This window comes from Odontesthes bonariensis, chromosome 3, assembly GCF_027942865.1.
Source record: "Odontesthes bonariensis isolate fOdoBon6 chromosome 3, fOdoBon6.hap1, whole genome shotgun sequence".
Taxonomy (NCBI): Eukaryota; Metazoa; Chordata; class Actinopteri; order Atheriniformes; family Atherinopsidae; genus Odontesthes; species Odontesthes bonariensis.
Window position 1 is genome coordinate 1,028,960 of NC_134508.1, and position 23,552 is coordinate 1,052,511.

The window sequence follows — 23,552 nt, forward strand, 5'->3', positions numbered from 1 at the left end:
TAACATCAGGTTAACATCAGGCTAACACCAGGCTAACATCAGGCTAACACCAGGCTAACATCAGGCTAACACCAGGCTAACATCAGGCTAACATCAGGCTAACACCAGGCTAACATCAGGCTAACATCAGGCTAACACCAGGCTAACACCAGGTTAACATCAGGCTAACATCAGGCTAACACCAGGCTAACATCAGGCTAACATCAGGCTAACACCAGGCTAACATTAGGCTAACATCAGGTTAACATCAGGCTTCTTCTCTGCACAGTAAAGTCTATGAATGGAACTCTGGATCGTGGTGCTGGACAAAGGTTTCCCACAGTAATCCCTCGTTCCTGTGCTTCTATCAGCTGTTTTAGATCACTTTAATAACCCTGAATGACCCTGTTCCAACTTTGTTTTTAGAATGAGCTGCAGCCTGACGAAGTTAATGAGATAAAACATTAAATATCTTGGGTTCATCACGGATCTTTTTAGTTGCATTTGTTATATCTTCATCATTTCTTCAGCTTTTTTTTAGTTGCAGCGTCACACCTGAGCTCCCTGACCCTCAGAATGAGCCTTCAGTCTGCAGAGATGGGTTCATTGTGTCCCTACTTTAGCTTCTTGCTGCTTCATCGTCTAACTTTGGCTGTCTTTGAACTTTAAACCACTTTAAACCAGTAATTAAACCACTAAATTAACCACCAGGAAAGATCTGAAAAGCTAAAGCTGGATACCATGTTTCTGGGAGGATGAGATGAGGACAGTAGAAAGTATCTTCACATGTTTTTCTGGAGCTTTCCATCATCATCGCTCCCTTTCATCACATTAGAGACAAGTTGAGGTGAATTTAAACTAGATGTTTTCCTTTTAATGTGTCTTTAAATACAGTGCTATTGAAGCCCGTTTCCGCCACTTAACCCTTCCTGTTGTCTTGCGGGTAAAAAGTGAGCCACCACCATGTTTAGCTGTAGAAAAAATACCTTAAACTATCTTTTTCCAACTTGAAATGTTATGACTTTTCCTAAAGGGACCCCATCATTAGAAAAAGTCAGACTTTATTTTTGTTTATGTTTCCATGTGGGCTGTACACCACTAGGGTACAAAGATTGTCTTATGGGTCATTTTTGACCCGTGAATTATAAAAACATTTAAACAGCAGAAAAAAGTTCAGTTTTTTTCCCTTTCAATATAATTAATTCAAAAGTAATTACTTCACATTTATATAATAGCAATAATAAACCTTTATTATGTAAAAGAAAACTGAGAAAACAAGAAAACTGTTGGTCCAACTGATGGTTGGTTTGTGGTAAAAAAATTTAAAAAAAAAAAAGTGTAATCCTGAAAACTGGTGATTGTCTTTTTGTATTGTGTAACAGAAAATACATGATAAAAATGTATTGAGTTGAGTTGAATAGATAAATAACAGGTGGTTTCATCATACTAAATAGATTTTGGATTTAAAATTAAATTAAGTTGCTTTATTTTGGGGCTTTGGTGGGGCGGGTCATTTTTGACCCGTAGGACAAAGGGAGTAAACACAATGTTAAGACCGCACAAAGGGTTCAATTCAATTAATTTTTATTTATATAGCGCCAAATACAACAAATTTAATCTCGAGGCACTTGGATAATAAAGTCCAATTCAAGCCAATTGGAATTCAATTAATTGTAATCATAAAATAATCCAATTCGTTCATATAGAGCCAATTCAAAAACAATTTCCTAGCTAAGAAAAACCAACAGATTGCACCGAAACTTTGTTTTCGGTGCAATCTTTTTCAGTTAATAAAAATAAATAATAAAAATAAATTTAGAAATAGATAGTATTTCTAAATTTATTTTTATTAAGTGGCGGAAACGGGCTTCCATACATATATCTGTTACTTATATCAATTTAAATAAATCTAATCGGACTACATTTTCTCTTTCAACGAGCTTGAATTTGCCTGTTACGTGATGACGCTGTGGACCAATCACACCGCGCCAACTGGACGTTGTACCCGGAACTCGCTGCCGCCGTCCAATCAGAGCAGAATTCGTGGAGGGCTAAGGGAGGAGCCGCGCGTTCTGACCAATCAGGGCACCGGTTACGTGTGACGTGGCACCGGGAAGCCCGGACCTTCTCTCAGTTTTTACCGGCGTCTGTCTGCTCCAGCGGCGGAGACCCATGAGCACGGAGTGTTCCTGTCCAGCAGCGGTTACACGGAGTGTTTAATCCTCTCTGACATCACCATGTTGTGTTTAAGCGGGTTGTCGGTGGCTCTCGCGCTCGCTCTCGTGCCAGGTCCCGTTGAAGCTCTGAAAGAAGGAGACTGTGAAGGTAGGACCGTTAGCATCTGTTAGCATCTGTTAGCTTCTGAAAAACTTCCGAGCAGCGGCTCTGATTTGCATCTGTTTCACGGCTTCATGCGCGGGTTCCGCGGCTGTTCGCGGTTCATATGGGATGTAGCAGGACTCCTAAAGGCGGGGAAAAAGGGCTCCTTAAAGCTGACGGTACCGGCAGACCCGTTAGGCTATAAACGGGGGCAGTTACGGGTTCTGACTCGGACCGGGAACCTGAAACTCACCTGGAACCCGGTGTAGGCATAGACATAATACACGTAGACGCGTCACAGACTGACGCTGCCTATTGGAGCTGACGTTCAGCGCGGCCGCCATCTTGGATGGGTCTCCAATGCCCCCACATTGCATTTATTTCGACTGAGGAAGGTGTATATCCCCAACTAAAATGATCATAACTCCCCGAATATTTACCGGATTTTCACACGGTTTGCTTTGTTACAAACGACAGAGATTTAGTTATGATGCAGGACGCTGTCACACATTAAAAATATGTGCTTTAATGCTGAAAGACTTTGTATTACGCTCTTTAACAAAGACATATGGTAGGCTATGGCATATTGTGTTCCATGTTACGTTCCAGCCCGTCATGAGTCTACGTATGTCTATGGGTGTAGGTACCAGATCGGCTCGGGTTCCGTCGTCTGGTGATTAAGTCACACAATATGGCCGTCCGCTTGAATAGGAGTACATTGTGATTGGCTGTAGGTTGGACAGTTGTGATTGGCTGTAGTAGCCATAGTAACCGTAACTAGGCGCTGTGCGTTAGAGTTTTTTTTCTCGGTCTTTCGGTGATCGGTTGTTGTTAATCCAACATGTCAGCAGACACAACGTTACCGTTTGATGCAGTCTTAGAAAGTGTTTTAAGTAGCTTAGAGCGCAAGTTTACTTTTATTTTACTTTTTTTCTTCTTCCTAGTCGAATTTCTGTCGCTCTACATACTAGGGGTGCAACGGATCGAAAAACTCACGGCTCGGATCATTCCTCGGATCAGCAAAAAAAAATAGACAAGACAAATAAACAAGTTTTGTCTTTTTGTTTATTAACACTTTTAAATTATTAACGTGGCTCGAGCAGGTTCAGCATGTGTTTAAAGCCCTTGTTTTGCACAACTGAATATGGCCTCATGTCTGCACCTATAAACACAGCGATGGCGTTTGGGATCGCTTTAGCCCGGTCGGATTGTGAAGGAAGGGGCTGCTTAAACACCGCGGTGATGAGCGGTCGTTGAGCCGCTTTCGGTTTCACTCCTGTCAGTGAAACACCGGGGTGATGGCGCTGCAAATGCGTGACCATGCAAATACGAGAATGCACACCTAGTTCCCAGACCACCATCTCATCCAGATGTGGACGCGTCAGCCAGGCTAGCGGACGGCCATATTGTGTGACGTAATCACCAGACGACCGAACCCGAGCCGATCTGGTACCTTCAGCAGAACCAGACTCCGAGCCTCGGTGTTGCCATCAGATCATTTTTACCGTCGGAAAGGGAAGAAAACCTCTGAAACCTGAGATCTTTAGATATTTACGTCCCAAATTTTTGAATAACAATAAATATTTTCGCCTCTAATCTTTAAAAATGTTCTTTTATTGAATAAAATCCTGTTAAACACCGTCTGTAGGTGTAATAGAGAGGGTTTCTAAAACTGGTTATCACTTATTGTTGTTCTGGACCTCTGGTTCTGACCCGGGGCGGCAGGTGTGGATGATTAAAATGTTTCCTTCTGTTGACCCCCTTCTGTCAGATTTCAACTTTCAGCTTTATTAGATTATTCAGAGTTTAATAACCGGCTCGTCTTTGACTAATGTGGTGATTTAAAAAGTCTTTCTGAGCCGAGCGGCTGTTTCTTTCTGCTCCCGAAACACCAAACCGGATTAAACCAAACCGGGTTAAACTCAATCAAACCAGATTAAACCAAACCAGATTAAACCAAACTGGGTTAAACTAAACCAAACCGGATTAAACTCAATCAAACCGGATTAAACTAAACCGGGTTAAACCAAACCGGATTAAATCAAACCAGATTCAGGGCGTTTAATCCATAGTCAAACTTCATTTTCCACCTGCTGTGATTTCTGTTCTTTTTAATCAAACTTCTGCTTTTCTTTGTCACTAATTAGTTTAAACTCAACTTTTAAACCTTTTCATAGTTTTTTCTTGTATTTTGCAGCTAAAAACCAACTAAATTATTAATGAAAACGTGTCTGAATGATCCGTTCCAGCCAATCAGGAGCCTTTATCTTATGTTTGTTGGACGGAAACATTATTATTTATATTCATACACATTTTATCTGTTTAACTGTAAGTTCTGAAGCCGCTTAGGACACGGATGATATAAAATGAGCCTTTAATCTGAGTTAAAGGTGCATTTCAAAGTGAAAGTTGAGACTCAGCAGTGTTTCCCACAGAATTTTTGGAAACTATGGGGGGGGGGGGGGGGGTAAATTCACGCGGCGTAAGTTTGTGCGACTGCAGATTTGATTTTATTCGATTGATTTGCACACATTCATTCAAATATAAAAGAAATACACAATAAAACACAACAAATTAAAAAAAAGGAATGTGTGCTGGAGATGTCAGAAACCCTTGTGGGTTTATAAGGAAACCTCATCTTGTCATTAAAACCCAATGATAACAATTGTAAAAGAAAATATTTACAGATTAAAACTAAACTTCATGAAAAATATGAATGGATCATATACAGTGAGTACTTATGCCTTTTTGAGAAACTTGAAAAGGTTTTCCTTGATAACAAAGGGTGTAAGAAGGACACAATGAGTTCAGCAACACATCAGAAGTGGTTTGGTTTTGATATCTTTAAAAACAAGAGAGCTATTACAAAATAAAAGTCTGAAATGGAATTAACTATGCACACTGAGTAAATGTTCTACCTAAAATGATTTTTCTGGAAACTAAAAGGCTGTGAAAGCTTTATAGTGAGTTCACAAACCCATCCGAAGTGGTTTGGTGTTCATTGGTTGAATATCCAGTCAGAACAAAAAAAGGCGTTGCACTTTTGCGACGGTCCCTAAGCGCTCCGGCTGCCGTAGTTCACTTAGAAGTATATTCGGCGCGGTTACTCTGATCTTTCGCCAGACTTGCTTACTTTGGTGAGCTGATAAAGCCTGTGGTATGTTAGTCTTAGTTTTCTGTAAATATTAATACCATCCTGAGGCTAATTGGTGCGGTTTTCGTGACGCTATTACAATTACAAAGCCGGAAAATAGGCGAATGTCGAATATAAAACCAACTTCACCCCGCTCCGCCTAGTCGGGACGGATGAAACACACATGCAAAACTATTGAGCTTACTATTTTTTTAAGCAACATACCGGACAACATACGAGTGTACTCGTCATTGCTCAAATTTCACATTATTTCTCAGAATATAAATATAAATAAAAAAAAATATGTTTGTCAACGAAATCACGATGATTACAGCTGACCTTTATGCACGCGCACCCACTGATCTATAACGTGTGTCAATCGCCCCGACAGCGACTGATAACACAAAAACCTTTTTGCCACTAAACTTCAAAACTCTGACATTGCACACTTTAGGACATGTTTAATTACTAATTCACCTGTTGTATAGTCATATTGGTTTGTTTTTGAGGAAATCGCTGTGTTTCCAAAAAAAAAAAAAAATCGCTGCGTTTCAAACGATTGGGATTCGGAAACTATGGCGGCCAAAAGGAAACTATGGCGGGCCGCCATAGTTTCCTCAATGTATGGGAAACACTGCTCAGAGAACAGAATGAGGCTCTAATCTGAGTTAAAGGTGCATTTCAAAGTGTTTCCTGCCTGTTCCAGTGTGCGTCACCTTCCTGGGGAAGTTCTACCAGACGCTGAAGGACCGCGACACCAGCTTCAACAGCGCCGACATCGAGAAGGCGCTCACCGCCAGCTGCAAGGACGCCCGGGGGAAGGAGAACCGCTTTGTGAGTAGAACCTCGGATCCGCTTCGGTTCTGCCGGGCCTCTGGTGGACAGAAGTTTTTAAAATGAAACCGAACCGTTCGTTTAACACGTCGCACCCCCAGATCTGTTATGTTCTGCCCACGTTTGACCCGGTTCCACCCAGATCTGTTATGTTCTGCCCACGTTTGACCCGGTTCCACCCAGATCTGTTATGTTCTGCCCACGTTTGAGCCGGTTCCACCCAGATCTGTTATGTTCTGCCCACGTTTGACCCGGTTCCACCCGGATCTGTTATGTTCTGCCCACGTTTGAGCCGGTTCTGCCTGGTTCCACCCGGCAGAACTTAGTTTCCTGGGTCAGAACTTTGTTTCCTGGGTCAGAACTTTGCTTCCTGGGTCAGAACTTAGTTTCCTGGGTCAGAACTTTGTTTCCTGGGTCAGAACTTTGCTTCCTGGGTCAGAACTTAGTTTCCTGGGTCAGAACTTAGTTTCCTGGGTCAGAACTTTGTTTCCTGGGTCAGAACTTTGCTCCCTGGTCCAGAACTTTGCTTCCTGGGTCAGAACTTTGTTTCCTGGGTCAGAACTTTGTTTCCTGGGTCAGAACTTTGCTCCCTGGTCCAGAACTTTGCTCCCTGGTCCAGAACTTTGCTTCCTGGTCCAGAACTTTGTCTCCTGGTCTGGTCAGAACTTTGTTTCCACTTCCGGGCCACCGTAGCCACGTGTGAGCGTCCCTCATTATGGTGGTTGCTGGGCAGAACTCGGCCCGGTTTCAGCCCTCAGCCCATTGGCTACAAACGCACTGATGCTGGAAGTGGGGAAGGATTCAGCAGGTGTTTAAAACCCGTTTAAAGGTGTTGTTTCTGCTGTAAAACAGCAAAAAGTGCAGAACAGAGCTGGGCTGTGTTCCAAACCGCATACTTCTCCTACTACTCCTACTAACTTTCTGAGTTAGTATGCGAGTTTGAGTAAGCAGAAGTTCCCGGATGCATACTAGATTCTCTGAAATGTTGGGTATGCATCATGACGTTACTACTCATACTCAAACTACCCAAGATGCAACGTAACGTGACGTCGCCGATCGTCATTTCCTGTCAAAACGGCAGTTTCAAGCTAGCTACAACGAGGGTAGGTTCACTTCCTGTTTTCAAAACAAAAGCACCAATTGTATGGTAATGGCTTTCCCTATGATAAAAGGCAACGGGTATTTTATTTTGTGAAAATAACAGGAAGTGCGTTGCTTACTGCGGCTAGCTTTAGTAGCGCCGACTTCGTGGGAACAAAATGGTAAACAGCCGGTATTTTGTCAGGTTTTCAACACGTTGGGGATCTAAACGACTACTTTCTCACCTGAAAATGTTTCAAATGTTGCTAAAGTTTACGGAGTTTAGAGCTTAAGAGAAATCAGCTTCAGGCCGGCTGATTTCGGCTCGGGCAGGAGCGAAATGCATTGTGGGTAAACGCTCTGCATACTGTCTGATTGATCAGTATGTAGTGTGCAGTAGGCGGTTTCGAACACAGCCCTGGTCTTGGACGACAGGATGGACCCAAGGCCCAGAACTCGTTCCTCTGAGTCTGCGGGATCTGTTCTGGGTGTTCACACCTGGGATCGGATCGGCCTCGGACCCGGCGGTCTCACGGCTTTCTCTCTCTGTCCCGTCTCTCTCTGCAGTGCTACTACATCGGAGCGACCAGTGACGCAGCGACTAAGATCGTGAACGAGGTGTCGAAGCCGCTCAGCTTCCACGTGCCGGTGGAGAAGATCTGCGAGAAGCTGAAGAAGAAGGACAGTCAGATCTGCGAGCTGAGATACGGTGAGAACTCTGTGCCGGGTCACGGCACCAAAATGTTAGATCGATTCTTTCAATGGCAGCTCAAGAACAAGCCGGAGGAATCTCAAGTAAAATAAAGTGTTTATTGATATATCAGCGCTGGGCTCAGTGGAACAGAGCTCCCGCAGGAAATCTGTCAGACTGCGCCTCGATTTCCGGGTATCATTTGCATTTCTAGCCTCATAGGTTGGACTCACACTCGACCGAGTATGATTGGACATGAGTAGGTTCAGCATGCTTCGTCATATTCTCTGGATCAGCCCAAAACAATGTGTGTAAATCTGCACCTGCTTTCCCAGTGTTACGAATAACATAAGCTAGTCTTTGTTGTTGTTGTTGTTGTTTATTGCCTTGTGCATTACACGGTCAAACCGGTTAAACTGTAAACAAATAAATTTACAATATATAGCATTTATAACATTCAAATAAACACACATTTTAAAGCTTCACAGTAAACATATGATGCTGGCTTTAACTCGCATTTTAAAACATTATAAGCCATATATATTTCCCCTTTGAACACATCACCCTCAACCGGTTTAATGCACTACACAAGTGCTAGCATTTCGCTAACTAGCCGCTAACATACAGAACACTTAGAAACAGCGAGCATATTTAATAGCATAATGCTAATCTGCCAAACAACCTATGCAGAAAAAACACATTTTCCGATTCTTTACAACGTTAAAAAATTAACTTACCACGTTGGGCAATTGTATTAGAATGTTATTGAAATTATTCTTCGGTTTCATGTAGCTGGTATGCTTCTTTTAATGACGGCAAAGAAGTTCCCGTTTTATCCCGTTTTTAATTACATCACTTCCGGTTTTCGTCAAGACCCAAATCGATGCGATCTAAACGAAAGATACAACCTCCCAGGAGGAGTGAACACAACACCCAGGCTTCCCATTCCTGGATCACTTTAGGAAAAGTACTGAGACTATTTCATTTATAACGTCTAAGAACAAAGCCAATTCTAACAGGGTTTATTTCTCATGTGTTGGGTCGGGACTCGGCTCTGATTCGGCTTCTTCTTCTTCTTCTTCTTCTCTGGCAGACAAACAGCTGGACCTGACCACGGTGGACCTGAAGAAGCTCAAAGTCAAGGACCTGAAGAAGATCCTGGAGGAGTGGGGCGAGTCCTGCAAGGGCTGCGCCGAGAAGTCCGACTTCATCCGCAAGATCTCCGAGCTCATGCCCAAGTACGCCCCCGCCGCCGCCAAAGCACGGACGGACCTGTGACCACGGACACGGCTTAAGACTTTCTACAGATCCGAGGAGTTTGGGCCGGCCCGCTCGCCTCAGCCCTGCGTACAGATGCTTTGTACGTAAGGCTGAGGGGAACCACGCCCGCAGGATGCCAACACTGAACACGTTTCACATTAAACTTCCCCAAATAATCGCCTCAGATGGAAAAACGGAGCTCCGGTCTGACCCTTAGAGATGGTTTAAGTCCCGGAGAAGGAATGTGGCTCAGCGGGAGGATCCGAGCAGAACTTTGGGTTCGGTTTCACTCAAATTTGCGGCCGACAAACGTGTGAAACTGGGTTTAAATCTGTTTATCTGCCTCTGCAGCTCCCACTTGTGCAAAGATAAAGATGTTTGGACCTCAGAGGCTCAGAAACGGAACATTTTCCAGTAGAAAAAGTGCAAAAAACCCCCCACTGATTAAATTCCTAAACCTAAACAAACTGGCTGTCTTTGTTTCCTTCACACCCAGAGAATCCTCTGAGACACCTAAAGGTTCTGATCCGAGGCCTCCAGCTCAAATGTGCCCCGGTTAGAGGGAGGAACAGTTAGCTGGCTCTGTTAGCTGGCTCTGTTAGCTGGTCCCGGTTCTGATCCAGCAGATCTGCATCACGTTTGAGCAGAAGTCAGAAAAGATGCGGTTCTCCTCCCAGATGCTGACCCCTGCAGATGTTTTCTGACCCCTGCAGATGTTTTCTGCCCCAGACCAGCACCAGAACCCTAATCCCTGATAAAACTGCAGCTCCAGTCTCGGTTCTGTTCTTCTCCTCGGACTCTGACCGTAAATATTTATTGAAGTTTCCGGCCCGGCCCTCCTGAGGACACGCCTCTCACTGTCGGGGGGCTCAAACACTTCAGTCTGATGCTGGGAAATGAAAAGTTAAAACATGCTGTTGTGTCGCTGACTGTTCATCAAGTCGTTTGTTACAGCTGTATGATTATTATTATTATTATTATTGTACTTTTCCATTAAAATGTGAAAAATCTCCAGACTTCAGGATGTTTGATTTCAGCCGGATCCTGGGAAACTTCAACCCTTTTATTTTCAGGTTATAGAGCAACAGCGCTGGTTCCACCGGGATTAAAGTTTAAATGTGTGTAATTATAATGAATTACTGTATAATAACTGTTTAACTGGACCTGATGTGGTGGAGCATCCCCTCAGATAAAGCAGCTGGGAGGAACCCTAAAGAAGAAGAATCTCCTTATACAAAACATTTCTAAATGCAGGAGGAGCCATCCACCTTTTAGGATCATCTTCCATGAAATGACAAATCCTGAAATCCTATTTTTAATAACTATTTAAGAGCTTTTTGACAGATAAGAGCCTATAAACGAAATTAAAGTTAACAGAAAAACTCTGAAATTAGACCTTTTCACACAAAATAAGCTGTAACAGGCTACTTTCTGTCCCTGCTGGCTGTTTGAATGTCCCATCATCTCTCTTCAGGCCTTATTTTGCATTACTGGATATAAAATCTTAAAAGTGAGGTAAAACTAACAGAAAATGAACAAAAGTGGATAAAAAGTCTGTTTCTTTTCCATCTGGACCAAAAACCGACCCAGAATGTTCCACATATTGGTTTATTAGGGAAGTTTGTATGCAGAAAACACTTAATTAAACATCTGTTATGAAACAAAGCGTCCAGCGTGGTGACGTCGCCGCGCCTACGTCACCGCGGTCTCCGCCTTCCTCAGGGAACGCGCACATTCCTATTGTCCAAGATGGCGGCGTGAGTCCAGCTCCTCTGATGCTGACATGTTTTTAAACGAGTTTTCCCGTTTTTACCGGTAAATGAGCCGACATCCAGCGGCCGCCGTGGAAGCGTGTCGTCGCCGAAGCCGTCGCCCGCCTCCGTGTTCGCGCTAACGCTCCAGGAATCGGCTCCCAGGCGCCGGATCCCCGAAAAGTTTGAGCTCCATCCTCCGCTGAAAAAATGAAGAGGCAGGCCGGGAGGGAGGGCAGCAGTCCGCCCCGGGCCGCCGCCAAGCGGGCCCGGGAGAGGGAGCGGGAGAGCGGCCGCAGGGAGGAGCTGCCGCCGCCGCCGCTGGCGCTGCTGCTGGCGGAGAGCCGGAGCTACCACCGCCGCAGCCGCAGCCGGGAGCGGGAGAAGCCGCGGCTGCTCCGGGAGGAGCGGGCGGCCGCCCTGGAGCTCCACCACCGGCACGACCTCAGCCTGCTGGGCCGCCCGCCGCTCCGCACCGCGGCCGCCCTGGAGCCGCCCGCCGCCCGGCCGGGCACGCTGGAGTACAAGACGCTGCTCATCTCCAACCTGGGCTCGCAGGTGTCGGACGAGGACGTGGAGGATGCGCTGTTCCACGAGTTCAAGAAGTTCGGCGACGTCAGCGTGAAGCTGTCTCACACGCCGGAGCTCGGCCGCATCGCCTACGTCAACTTCCGGCACCCGGAGGACGCCAAGGAGGCCCGGCACGCCAAGTCCGCCCGGCTGGCGCTGGGCGAGCGGCAGCTGAAGATAGAGCCCATGTACGTGCGCAGGCGCAGCGTGACGCCGCCGGACGCCGGGTACCCGCCGCTGCACGCGCCCTACCCGTACCGGCAGCGCTCGCTGTCCCCGCCGGCGCCCGGCGCCAGCAGCATCCGGGAGCTGCGCGCCCGCCACTACGCGCTGGAGACGCTGGGCCTGAGCCGCGAGCGCGAGCGGCTGCTGGACTACTACGGCATGCTGGACGAGCGCGGGCGGCCGTACGGCTTCCCGCCGATGCCCGTGGTGGAGGACCTGAAGCCCGAGGACGACCAGCGCGCCACCAGCAACTTGTTCATCGGCAACCTGGACGGCAACGTGACGGAGGCGGAGCTCCGCAGGGGCTTCGACAAGTACGGCGTCATCGAGGACGTGGTCATCAAGCGGCCGGCGCGCGGGCAGGGCGGCGCCTACGCCTTCGTGAAGTTCCAGAACCTGGACATGGCGCACCGGGCCAAGGTGGCCATGCAGGGCCGGCTGATCGGGGGCAACCCCGTAAAGATCGGCTACGGGAAAGCCAACCCCACCACCCGGCTGTGGGTGGGGGGGCTGGGCGCCGGGAACTCGCTGGCCGCGCTCGCCCGCGAGTTCGACCGCTTCGGCAGCATCCGCAACATCGACTACGTGAAGGGCGACAGCTTCGCCTACATCCAGTACGAGAGCCTGGACGCGGCGCAGGCCGCCTGCACGCAGATGAGGGGCTTCCCGCTGGGGGGCCCGGAGCGCCGCCTCAGGGTGGACTTCGCCAAGGTGGAGGAGAGCCCCTCCCGGGCCTTCCCGCCGGGGTACCAGCCCCCCGTGGCGCTGCCCGCCCACTACGAGCTGCTGGGCGACGCCTACAGCCGCCACCGCAGCCTGGAGCGCGAGCTGAGGGGCGCCCGGGAGCGCTCGCCGCCGCCCCCCCACAGCCTGCTGACGCTGAGGGAGCGCGCCCTGCTGGAGCGGGACTTCCCCAGCAGCCCCACGCGCAGCCTGGAGCGGCGGGCCGGGGGGGCCGAGGCGTTCGGGCGCGGCGGCCGGGCGGCGAGGAGCCGCAGCAGGAGCCGCGAGCGCTGGCTGAAGGAGCGCGAGGAGCGGCGCCGGAGGCGGAGCCGCAGCCCGTCGGGCGAGAGGCCGCCGGAGGAGAAGGAGCGGGGGCGGGCCCGGGTGCGCGTGGGCGGCGCCGTGTCTCCGGACGCCAGCCCCGACCGGGCGCGGGTTCGAGCCCCCGACTCCACCACGGAGCCGCGGGACCACTCGCCGGACAGCGGCGGTGGGGCGCGGCACGCCGCCGCTGCCACCGAGGACGAGCCGCCTCCCGGCCGCCATCACGGCAAGAGGTCGTCCAGCGACCACCTGAACAACCACCGGAGCGCCGAGGTGGTCGCCGCCGGCTCGCCGGCCGCCGCCCACACGGACACGCACACCTCGCCGCCCCCCAGCTCGCTGTCGGAGCACGCTCAGAGCGCGCTGGCCCGGCTGTGGCGCGGCTTCTTCGCCCTGAAGAACAGCAGCTTCCCTACGGACCTGTTCCTGCTGGAGGGCGGGGCCGCCTTCTTCCACGCCGTGATGAAGGACGGCCCGAGGCCGCAGAGCCCGAACCAGAACCAGCTGAAGATCGCCCAGCGGCTGCGCATGGACCGCACGCGGCTGGACGAGGTGGCGCGCCGCATCAAGCTGGGCCGGCCCGACGGCTTCGCCATCCTGCTGGCGCTGCAGGGGCCCGTGGACCGCCAGGCCTCGGCGCCGGAGCCGGGGCTGCAGGTGCGCCTGCTGCGCCACCTGGTGACCTACCTGCGCAACAAGGAGGCGGCCGGCGTGGTCAGCCTGCCCGCCGCCAAGGAGGGCGGCCCGGGCGCCATGCTGTACGCCTTCCCCCCCGGAGAGTTCTCGCAGCAGTTCCTGCAGGCGGCCAAGAGGACTGTGGGTAATCTGGAGGAGGAGCACATGGTCATCGTGATCGTCAGCGACACGAACTGAGCGCGCCCGCACTCTGAGGGGCGTGCACGGGACTCTGAGGAGCGTGCACGGGACTACAGACGCTTCCAGGTTGTTTTTAAACGGATGAGTTTTATTGTTTGTTCAGTTTCTTCTACAGGAATGACTACACGGCGAGGATCACTACACGTCTCCAGGCGCCGCCACGCAGACGACGAACACTCGTTTTCTACACTACGTCCCCCCCGGACGACACTACGTGCCCCCCGGACGGTTTCTGCTTCTTACTTTATGTGTTATACTTTATGTGTTATACTTTATGTGTTATACTTTATGTGCGGCGCCGAACCCGAACCTCCGGAGCAGCAGGCGGCTCCCGGGGCGTCTCACCTGTACTGTAAGCCGATTGGTGCGCCTCCTCCTCCGCTGGGCTCCGCCCACTTTTTATTTGTTGTTGAAAGGCTCTGACCCGTCCCCGCCGCTCTGACCCGGAGTGTTTTTATTATTCCAGTCGGGTGTGTTGGCAGTGTTGCATGCTGGGAGATTCTGTTGCTATGGAAATGTAAAGTTCTGTTGTTCAAAGACACGTTTTGAGTCATCCTGGTGATACTGGTTCTGGTTTTCTAATGTACACATTTATACCTTCAGTTTTAATACATCAGTCCATCCATCTGTGACCCGTGTGCGCTGCTTTATTTCACACCGCCATCACGCCACGCCCGCTTCTGCTCGCCGCGGCGACGGGACGGAGATCAGCAGAATCTGACGGGGAAAATGTTCCGAAGCTTTTCTGTCCAATGTCATAAAAAGCTGATATTTGTGGATTTTTAGTCTAAACTTTGATGTTTTTAACTTAATGATTATTAGTATCAGCCGCTTCAATTTATCATTTATAACAATATTTAACAACATTTAAGCATCTTATTGAAGAAAATATCATAAAAAGCTGATATTTGAGGATTTTTTTTGGTCTAAACGTTGATTAAAGTTTTAAACGTTGATGTTTGGAGGAAAAATGTAAGTAAAACTGATTAATAATCTTAAACTAAACTTAACTAGTTTCAGCTGCTTCAGTTTATCATTTATAACAATATTTTAACATATTTTAGCATCTTATTGTTTAAATTGTCGCTCCATGACACAAAACAACATGAAATGACATGAAAAACTGAAACAAATGAGATAAAAAACTGACTTTTAGTCTGAAAACAAGTTGGTTTTATTCGATTTAAACAGAAAAAGTGAAATATTGCAACAGGTGAGCTGATTTCATCTGCTGAGGAGTACATGATTAATCGGTTTAATCATTAAAGTTGGTCATTCATTTCCAATAAGCAGTTCTTCAGGTCCTGCCAGACGACGCTGAGGGCACACAGGCGGGTTAAACAGCCCTGCACTCGACTGATGAGGTGAAACAATAAAAACAGGAGAAACTTTGTTTCTGATATCACAGGTAATCTGTCTTTATGTTTCTTTAAGCGTTACATTCACAACATTAATGAAAACTGAGGTGGGAAGTTACTCAGCTTTAACTAAAGTCAACTTAGAAATGATTTGGGCCGAGCTTCATTTCTTTATATTTTATATAAAAGCAGGAAAAAGATTCACTGAAACATTTAAACATGAATATAAACACAGAATATGAGGCAGAAGCAGTTTGTTCAGTTCTAAGCTGCTTTAAAGTGAATATCTGTGTGTGTGTGTGTGTGTGTGTGTGTGTGTGTGTGTGAAAAAGTCAAAGTCAGCTTTATTGTCCATTCTGTACAAACTCAGACATTTGGGATTGAAATTAAATTTTTACTCTAACAGTAAAAATAAAACGGTAAACATTGATTAAAAAAAGTCTTAATTTAAGAAAGTATTAACAGCAGTATAAGGAGAAAAAAATATAAAGTATATGCTAATATGTTAAAAAAAAAGTAGTAAAAAACATTAAACTATAAGTCTAAAATATAAATAAACAGGATGCAGTAACGAGGAAGAATGCTGAGAAAACAGCTGATAAGTGTTAAAGTGTGTGTGTGTGTGTGTGTGTGTGTGTGTGTGTCTTGTGGTGACCGAGTGTTTGTTTTATCGATAGATAAATACTTTATTAATCCCAATTTGGGAAATTATTGTGTTGCAGCAACATACAGTAAAAGATATGTAAACAATTAAAGTAAAAACAAGCAAAAAGAATAGAATAAATATAATTTAAAATAAAATAAAAATTGTGAATAAACATTAGCTATATACAGTATGAAGAGTTTTTTTTATTTTTTTAGGAGAGACTTCAATTCAATTCAATTCAATTCAATTCATTTTTATTTATATAGCGCCAAAAACAACAAATGTCATCTCAAGGCACTTAGATAGTAAGTCCAATTCAAGCCAATTGGAATTCAATTAATTAATAATAATCATAATTCATAAAATAATCCAATTCGTTCATATAGAGCCACTTCAAAAACAATTTCCTAGCTAAGAAAACCAACAGATTGCACTGAAAACTTTTTGTTTTTCGGTCCAATCTCCCGGCCTGAGCGTGCCTGAGGCGACTGTGGAGAGAAACGACTCCCTTTTAACAGGAAGAAACCTCTGGCAGAACCAGAACCAGGAAGGGTGGCCATCCGCCTCGACCAGCTGGGGTTTGAGAAGACAGAAAGGGGGGGAGGGCCGCAGCGGCGGCGGCACTGTAACACCATTCAAAGGATATCTGTTGGAACAGGGAAACACGAGTTAATGACCACAATAATGTCACATATACATAAAGAGAGTAAAGTGAGGAAAGGTGTGACAGATGAGGCCCCCCAGCAGGCTGGGCCTATAGCAGCTTAACTATGGGATGTTTCAGGATCACCTGAGCCATCCCTAACTATAAGCTTTATCAAAAAGGAAAGTTTTAAGCCTGGTCTTAAAAGTGGAAAGGGTGTCTGCTTCCCGGACATTTACTGGCAGCTTATTCCACAAGAGAGGGGCCTGATAACTGAAGGCTCTGCCTCCCATTCTACTTTTAGAAACTCTGGGAACCTCAAGTAAACCTGCAGTTTGGGAACGAAGTGCTCTGTTAGGAAAATATCTTACAATGAGATCTTTAAGATATGATGGAGCTCGGTCATTAAGAGCTTTATATGTGAGGAGAAGAATCTTAAATTCTATTCTGAATTTAACAGGGAGCCAATGAAGAGAAGCTAAAACTGGAGAAATATGATCTCTCCTGTTAGTTCTCATCAGAACTCTGGCTGCAGCATTTTGGATCAGCTGAAGGCTTTTCAGAGAATATGTAGGACAGCCCAATAATAAAGAATTACAGTAGTCCAATCTTGAAGTAACAAATGCATGAATTAGTTTTTCTGCATCACTCTGAGACAAGATGTTCCTGATTTTAACAATATTACGAAGGTGAAAGAAGGCAGTCCTAGAAACCTGTTTTATATGCGAGTCAAATGATAAGTTCTGGTCAAAAATAACTCCAAGGTTCCTCACTGTAGAACTAGAAGCCAAGGAAATACCATCTAGAGTAACTACATAGCTAGACAATTTCTCCCTGAAACGCTCAGGTCCAAAGATAACGACTTCAGTTTTGTCTGAATTTAGCAGCAGACAGTTCTGAGTCATCCAGGTCTTTATGTCTTTAAGACATGCTTGTAGTCTGACCAACCTATTGGTTTCATCTGGTTTTATAGATAAGTACAGCTGAGTATCATCAGCATAGCAATGGAAATTTATGCCATGCTGTCTAATAATGTTACCTAATGGAAGCATGTATAAAGTAAAAAGAATCGGTCCAAGCACAGAACCCTGGGGAACTCCATGACTTACTCTGGTGTGTGAGGAAGATTCTTCATTTACAAGAACAAACTGAAATCTATCAGATAAATATGAGTTAAACCAGCCTAATGCAGTTCCTTTAATCCCAATAACATGTTCAAGTCTGTGTAATAAGATACTGTGATCGACCGTATCAAATGCAGCACTGAGATCCAACAGGACAAGCACAGACACAAGTCCGCTATCAGAGGCTAAGAGGAGATCATTGGTAACTTTCAGCAGTGCAGTTTCTGTGCTATGATGCACTCTGAATCCTGACTGAAACTCTTCAAACAGATTATTTCTGTGTAAGTGATCACAAAGCTGAGCTGCAACTATTTTTTCAAGAACTTTAGACATAAAAGGGAGATTGGATATAGGTCTATAATGAGCCAACACTTCTGAATCAAGAGTAGGTTTTTTAAGTAAAGGTTTAATTACAGCAACCTTAAAAGTCTGAGGTACATATCCTGTCAACAAAGACAGATTGATCAAATCCAATATGGAAGTGTCAATTAAGGGGAAAACCTCCTTGAACAGTCTGGTTGGGATTGGGTCTAAAACACAAGTTGATGGTTTAGAAGAGACTATTGCTGTTGTTAGTTCAGAGAGATCAACTGGGCAGAAGCCGTCTAAATACAAATCAGGTTCTAAAGATACTTCTAAAGCTGCTGTACCTGATGATACATCACTGATAATAGTGGGAAGGACTCCATCAATCTTCTCTCTGATAGAAACAATTTTATTAATAAAGAAGCTCATGAAATCATCACTGCTGAGAGTTAAAGGAATAACTGGCTCAGCAGAGCTCGGACTCTTAGTCAGACTGGCTACAGTGCTGAAAAGAAACCTGGGATTATTCTTATTCTCATCTATCAATGATGAATAATAAGCAGTTCTAGCTTTACGAAGGGCTTTCTTATACGTTATTAAACTATCTTTCCAGACTAACTGAGACTCTTCTAAATTAGAGGAACGCCACTGTCTCTCCAGCTTTCTTGCAGTCTGCTTTAAAGCACGCAGCTGTGAATTATACCAAGGAGCCAGCCTCTTCTGACTGATTACCTTCCTTTTCAGAGGGGCAACATTGTCCAGTGCTGTACGCATTGAAACTATAGTGCTGTCAACAAGAGAGTCAAGTGCTGCTGGAGTAAAGTTTAGGTAGTCGTCCTCTGTCATATCTGCACATGGCAGTGAAGAAAAGGATGATGGAATTAATTCTTTAAATCTGGTTACAGCATCCTCTGATAGACACCTTCTATATGTAAATTTCTTCTCAGAAACTGTATAGTCAAGTAATGTAAACTCAAAGGTTATCAGAAAATGGTCAGATAAGACAGGGTTATGAGGGAACACTGTTAACTGTTCACTCTCAATGCCATAAGTCAGAACAAGATCAAGGGTGTGATTAAGGCAGTGAGTCGGTCTGTGAACACTCTGAGAAAATCCAATAGAGTCCAATATAGAATTAAAGTTCATATTCAGGCTGTCATTTTCAACATCTACATGAATATTAAAGTCACCCACAACAATGACTTTATCTGTACTCAGCACTAACTGGGATAAAAACTCTGAGAATTCAGACAGAAACTCAGAATAAGGGCCAGGTGGACGATACACAACAACAAACACAAGAGGTTTCTGGGATTTCCACTTTGCGTGGGAAAAACTGAGAATCAGAGATTCAAAAGAGCTCAAACTAATCTTGGGTCTGGGACTGATTAGTAACCCTGATCTGAAGATAGCTGCCACTCCTCCTCCTCTGCCTGTGGTTCCAGGAACGTGAACATTTAAACAGTCAGAGGGAGTTGCTTCATTAATGCTAACATGATGCTAACATGATGCTAACATGATGCTAACATGATCCTCCTGTTGCAGCCAGGTTTCTGTAAGACTAAATATATCAATGTGATGATCACAAATCAACTCATTCACTAACAGAGACTTGGAAAGGAGAGATCTGATATTCAGCAAACCACATTTAATAGTTTGATGTTTTTGTTTAGTTAAAGTTTTTGTTTTAATAATTTCTTTTTGCACAAGAGGATTTGCTCCTTTTGTGTTAATTGATTGGGGGGGTAGCAGCAGGTGGGAAGCTGCAGAGAAGTGTGTAAGACTACAACTCTGCATCCTGGTCTGAGCCCTGGGTTGTCATGTTTTAGGGTGACAAATAAATTTCAGCCTATTGAGCCTGAAGGGGGGGGGTTGTAGATGGTGATGGCTGGTGGGAGGAAGGATTTCCTGAATCGGTCCTTGTGACAGCGGAGCTGGATCAGCCTGTTGGAAAAGGAGCTCAACAACACCCAATAACTGCAGAGTCATCTGAAAACTTCTGCAAGTGGCATGACTCAGAGTTGTGTTTAAAGTCTGAGGTGTGCCAGGTAAACAGGAGAGGAGCCAGCACAGTGCCCTGAGGAGCTCCCGTACCGCCAACCACCACATCAGACAGAGCACCACACACTAAAACTAAATGTGTTTTAAACAGAAATGTGAATAAAAACAGACAGGAATGTTATTCTGGAATAAATAAACTTCAACTTTAAATAGCTTAAAATATCTTGCTCTCCATAAAAATATATCCACTCAAAATTATACAAGTTAGAAATATGAACATAAACAAAACAAAACAAAACCTGGAAATGTAAATAAAGTTTGTGCTTTTCAGCAATAACAAATAACGAATCAAAACATTCAGTTTTCTTTGCTCTTTTGCCATTTTATCAGAGCTGGATGCATTATGGGATCTGTAGTTTATTGCGTTACCAGCGCTTCATGTTGCCGGGCCATTGTGAGAGACTCTCTGATATTGTGTACTTCCTGTTCTTCTCTACGAACACACAAACACTGGTGACAGACTCCCCCTACTGGTCGGAGTCATATATGCAACATACATCACATCTTTCCCCTTAAGATATTCTCCATAACCAATTTACTCAACACTTTCTACTTATTAACTTTACGGTTCACAGTTTAACAGTCTAAACAACTGCTATGAAGTAGAAACAATTTTTTTAACACACTTTTCTAAAGCAATATCATTCAAAACTGTTTATCCTCAGATTCCAACTGAAAGTACCTTTAAAGGTAAAGTGCACATTACTTGAATTCTGCAAATTAATTAACAAACCAAAATGAACTTAACGTGCTTCATTTATACTCATAACTACTTCCAACAACTTTGCAATATTTTCTGTCTTTCTTTGTTGAAAGCAAATGACTTTAAAGTCCAAATGAAATGCTGCTCATCACTGACAGCAACGTTTTGGTGTTCTGATTAACCCGCCACACCTCGACCTCTCACTGTTTCTTCTCTGTTCACAGTTGGTGTCACAGTCTCTTCCTCAGGCGATGTCACAGGTGACTGTGCATGTGACTGTGCAGGTGACTGTGCATGTGACTGTGCAGGTGACTGTGCATGTGACTGTGCATGTGACTGTGCATGTGACTGTGCATGTGACTGTGCTTGGGCCTTTCAGGCCATATTTACACATAGCCGGGTATCTAGAGAAACGAATATCCCCCCCCCCCCTCCGTTTTCAATAATAACATCGTGCAAACAACATCGTTTTAGAAAAACTTGTCATTAACATCAACCCGCATAAATACGCCGTCAAGCGCCATAATAACTCTGCCAAACCTGTTGGCGGCAGTGTAGGGAAAGGAATAAAGCCATGCAAGCCAATCAAAATCCTTGTTGCAAATGCAGTAAGGCCAGAATCGTTTGCACAAACGTAAAAATTAGTAGAACTTTAACATCATCCATGATAATCCTGATCAGTAGCCAAACAAACTGTAAACATAAGGCGCTCGCATTACGTTAAGCATTTTCTGGCGCATAATGTGACGTTTAAGAACCTAAAACGCCGTTTCTCCCAGTTGGCACGGCAACACATAACCGGCGTTATCAGAAATCTCCACTTTGGCCGGAGGTTTTAGAAATAATCGTTTTCTGTGATAAAAACGGGGTTTTGGTGTAAATGAGAGGCCAAACCGCAGGAAAATATCTGCGTCTTCCTATCGCGTAAACGGGGCCTGAGTCTCTGCTGGTGGACTGCTGGTGACTGACCCACAGGCCTCCACATCTCCAGGGTTAGGGTTGTGTAAAAGTCTCTTCTCTGGTTTTCAGCAGATGCCGGCGGTTTCTCCTGCAGGTGTTTCCACCTCCTGTTTGGGTTATCACAGACCGGGGGGGGGGGGGTTGTCATGTCTTCTCACGACGACTGCTGGCTGCCAGTTGTCTTTGACTCTTAAGGCTGAGTTATACTTCTTTTAACTGCCCTTGCGCTTGCGCTTGCATTAATGGCTCGAGACGTTTATACTTCTTTTTGCTTTGTCGGCGGTTGCGTGTGCTGCGTGGCGATTCACCGCCAGGACAGTAGGTGGAGTAGCGGGTTTTTTCAATGACAAGCCTACTATGATGAAAGGAAATTCACCGCCAGGAGCTCTTCGAGTGGACTCATGCTTCTTCTTGAAGTGCACTGTGTGTAAACGCTCTGCATACTGTCTGATCGATGAGTATGCCGTTTTCAAGTAGTAGGCGGTTTCGAACACAGCCTGCCTTGCGCTTGCGTCTTGCGTAAAGTTTAGAAAATTGAGGTGACACACGCAAGCACGCAAGGGGGGGGCTTGCAACCGCGCAAGGGCTTGCGTTGCGTCTTGCGTCTTGCGTTACCGACTATAAACCAGGCTTTACTTTCACTTTCTCCCAGGAGCGTCGCACCCGTGGGGGATGGGGGGTGTTTCGACACCCCCACTTTTACAGCAAGATGATTTCACCTTTTTGAATTTTCAATGACCAAATAACATTTTAATAAATCATAAAATGTGTTTTAAAGACTCTGTACCCTCTTTAGAATAATTCCATCCAGATTTGAGCAGTCTAACTATTGTAGTTTCCATACAGGACCCAGTTTAGTGTAATCAAAATGCAAAAAAAGCAGTAAAATGGCCCTTTATGCCCATCCAGTTAATTCGCGAATCAGATGCCAACTTGAGCGTCGTGTCTATGGGCTTGATGTGGCGCTCATGTGCCTCCCCTGGAACATTTAAAATTACTGCTCCACCCTTGCTTTCTCCCCTTCCATCAGAAGTGGCAACGGTGGAAGTGCTGCTTTTGTTCCAGCGGTCTCTCCTTGATGCTGTGGTGCACATTTTCAAACCGCCGGGGCTTCAGCAGCTGGGCTGATGTTGGCAGTTTGGTTCTCAGTCTCCGACCCATGAGTAGCTGTGCAGGGGACAGTTTCATTCCATCCAAAGATGAGTTTCTGTCAGGGCCGGCCCAAGCCTTTATGGGTCCTTAAGCAGAATTTCATTTGGGGCCCCCCTACAGTCACCTCAGCTCCAGATGCCTCATTATTCCACAGGCTGCACTGTTCTGTGTGTAACGGACCCACAATCATTAGCATTATTTGTAATCATCTTACAGTATACAGGTGTCATTCTTGTTTTTAACCTTTAAAGGGATTGCAAACTCATAAATATGGTTTAATTAACTTCTACATAAAGAGTGATGTATAAGTATGGCTCATTAATTTAACTATTTGAAAGTAACATCAGCAGGCTGGAGACTGCATTTATAGTAAACACGTTAAATAGTTTAATTTATTTCAGGTGTGCAAAATGTTCAAAATCCAAAATAGAATCAAATGACATTAACATTATCTTACAGTAAAATAAAGTTGTAATCAAAATTAAATACTTTAATACTTTTGCCCAACGGTGGCAGCAGCCAACAGGAGGCATAAATTAACCTAGTATTAGTATTTTGTCAAAATTATTATTTTTTTTTCTGGTGTAATACAATTTTGTTTAAATCATTCAATGTTATTTTAATTTCATGTATATATTTGCTTTTTATCACAACGTCTCGGTGCTCTCTGGGGCCCCCTGGTGGCGTGGGGGCCCTAAGCGACCGCGTAGTTGGCATATGCCTTGGGCCGGCTCTGCTTCTGTATTCCAGCAAAGCAATGTGCGGATCACTCTGACTCTCTTGTGCTTTCTTCAGTAAATGTTTTACTGTCTGGATTGCTCTCTCACTTTGTGC

The 23,552-nt window shown here is 45.5% G+C and overlaps 2 protein-coding genes across 2 annotated transcripts; both read left to right on the forward strand.

The window, feature by feature from the left end:
* The first annotated feature begins 2,101 nt into the window (after nucleotides 1-2,101).
* On the forward strand, nucleotides 2,102-10,249 carry manf (mesencephalic astrocyte-derived neurotrophic factor). Its single transcript, XM_075460037.1, has 4 exons — nucleotides 2,102-2,304; nucleotides 6,138-6,265; nucleotides 7,913-8,054; nucleotides 9,130-10,249. The coding sequence occupies exons 1-4, from the start codon at nucleotides 2,217-2,219 to the stop codon at nucleotides 9,312-9,314; spliced, it is 543 nt and encodes a 180-aa protein (XP_075316152.1). The 5' UTR covers nucleotides 2,102-2,216; the 3' UTR covers nucleotides 9,315-10,249.
* Nucleotides 10,250-11,010: 761 nt separating this feature from the next.
* On the forward strand, nucleotides 11,011-14,447 carry rbm15b (RNA binding motif protein 15B). The gene has a single exon (XM_075460038.1). The coding sequence runs from the start codon at nucleotides 11,258-11,260 to the stop codon at nucleotides 13,760-13,762; it is 2,505 nt and encodes an 834-aa protein (XP_075316153.1). The 5' UTR covers nucleotides 11,011-11,257; the 3' UTR covers nucleotides 13,763-14,447.
* Nucleotides 14,448-23,552: the final 9,105 nt, after the last annotated feature.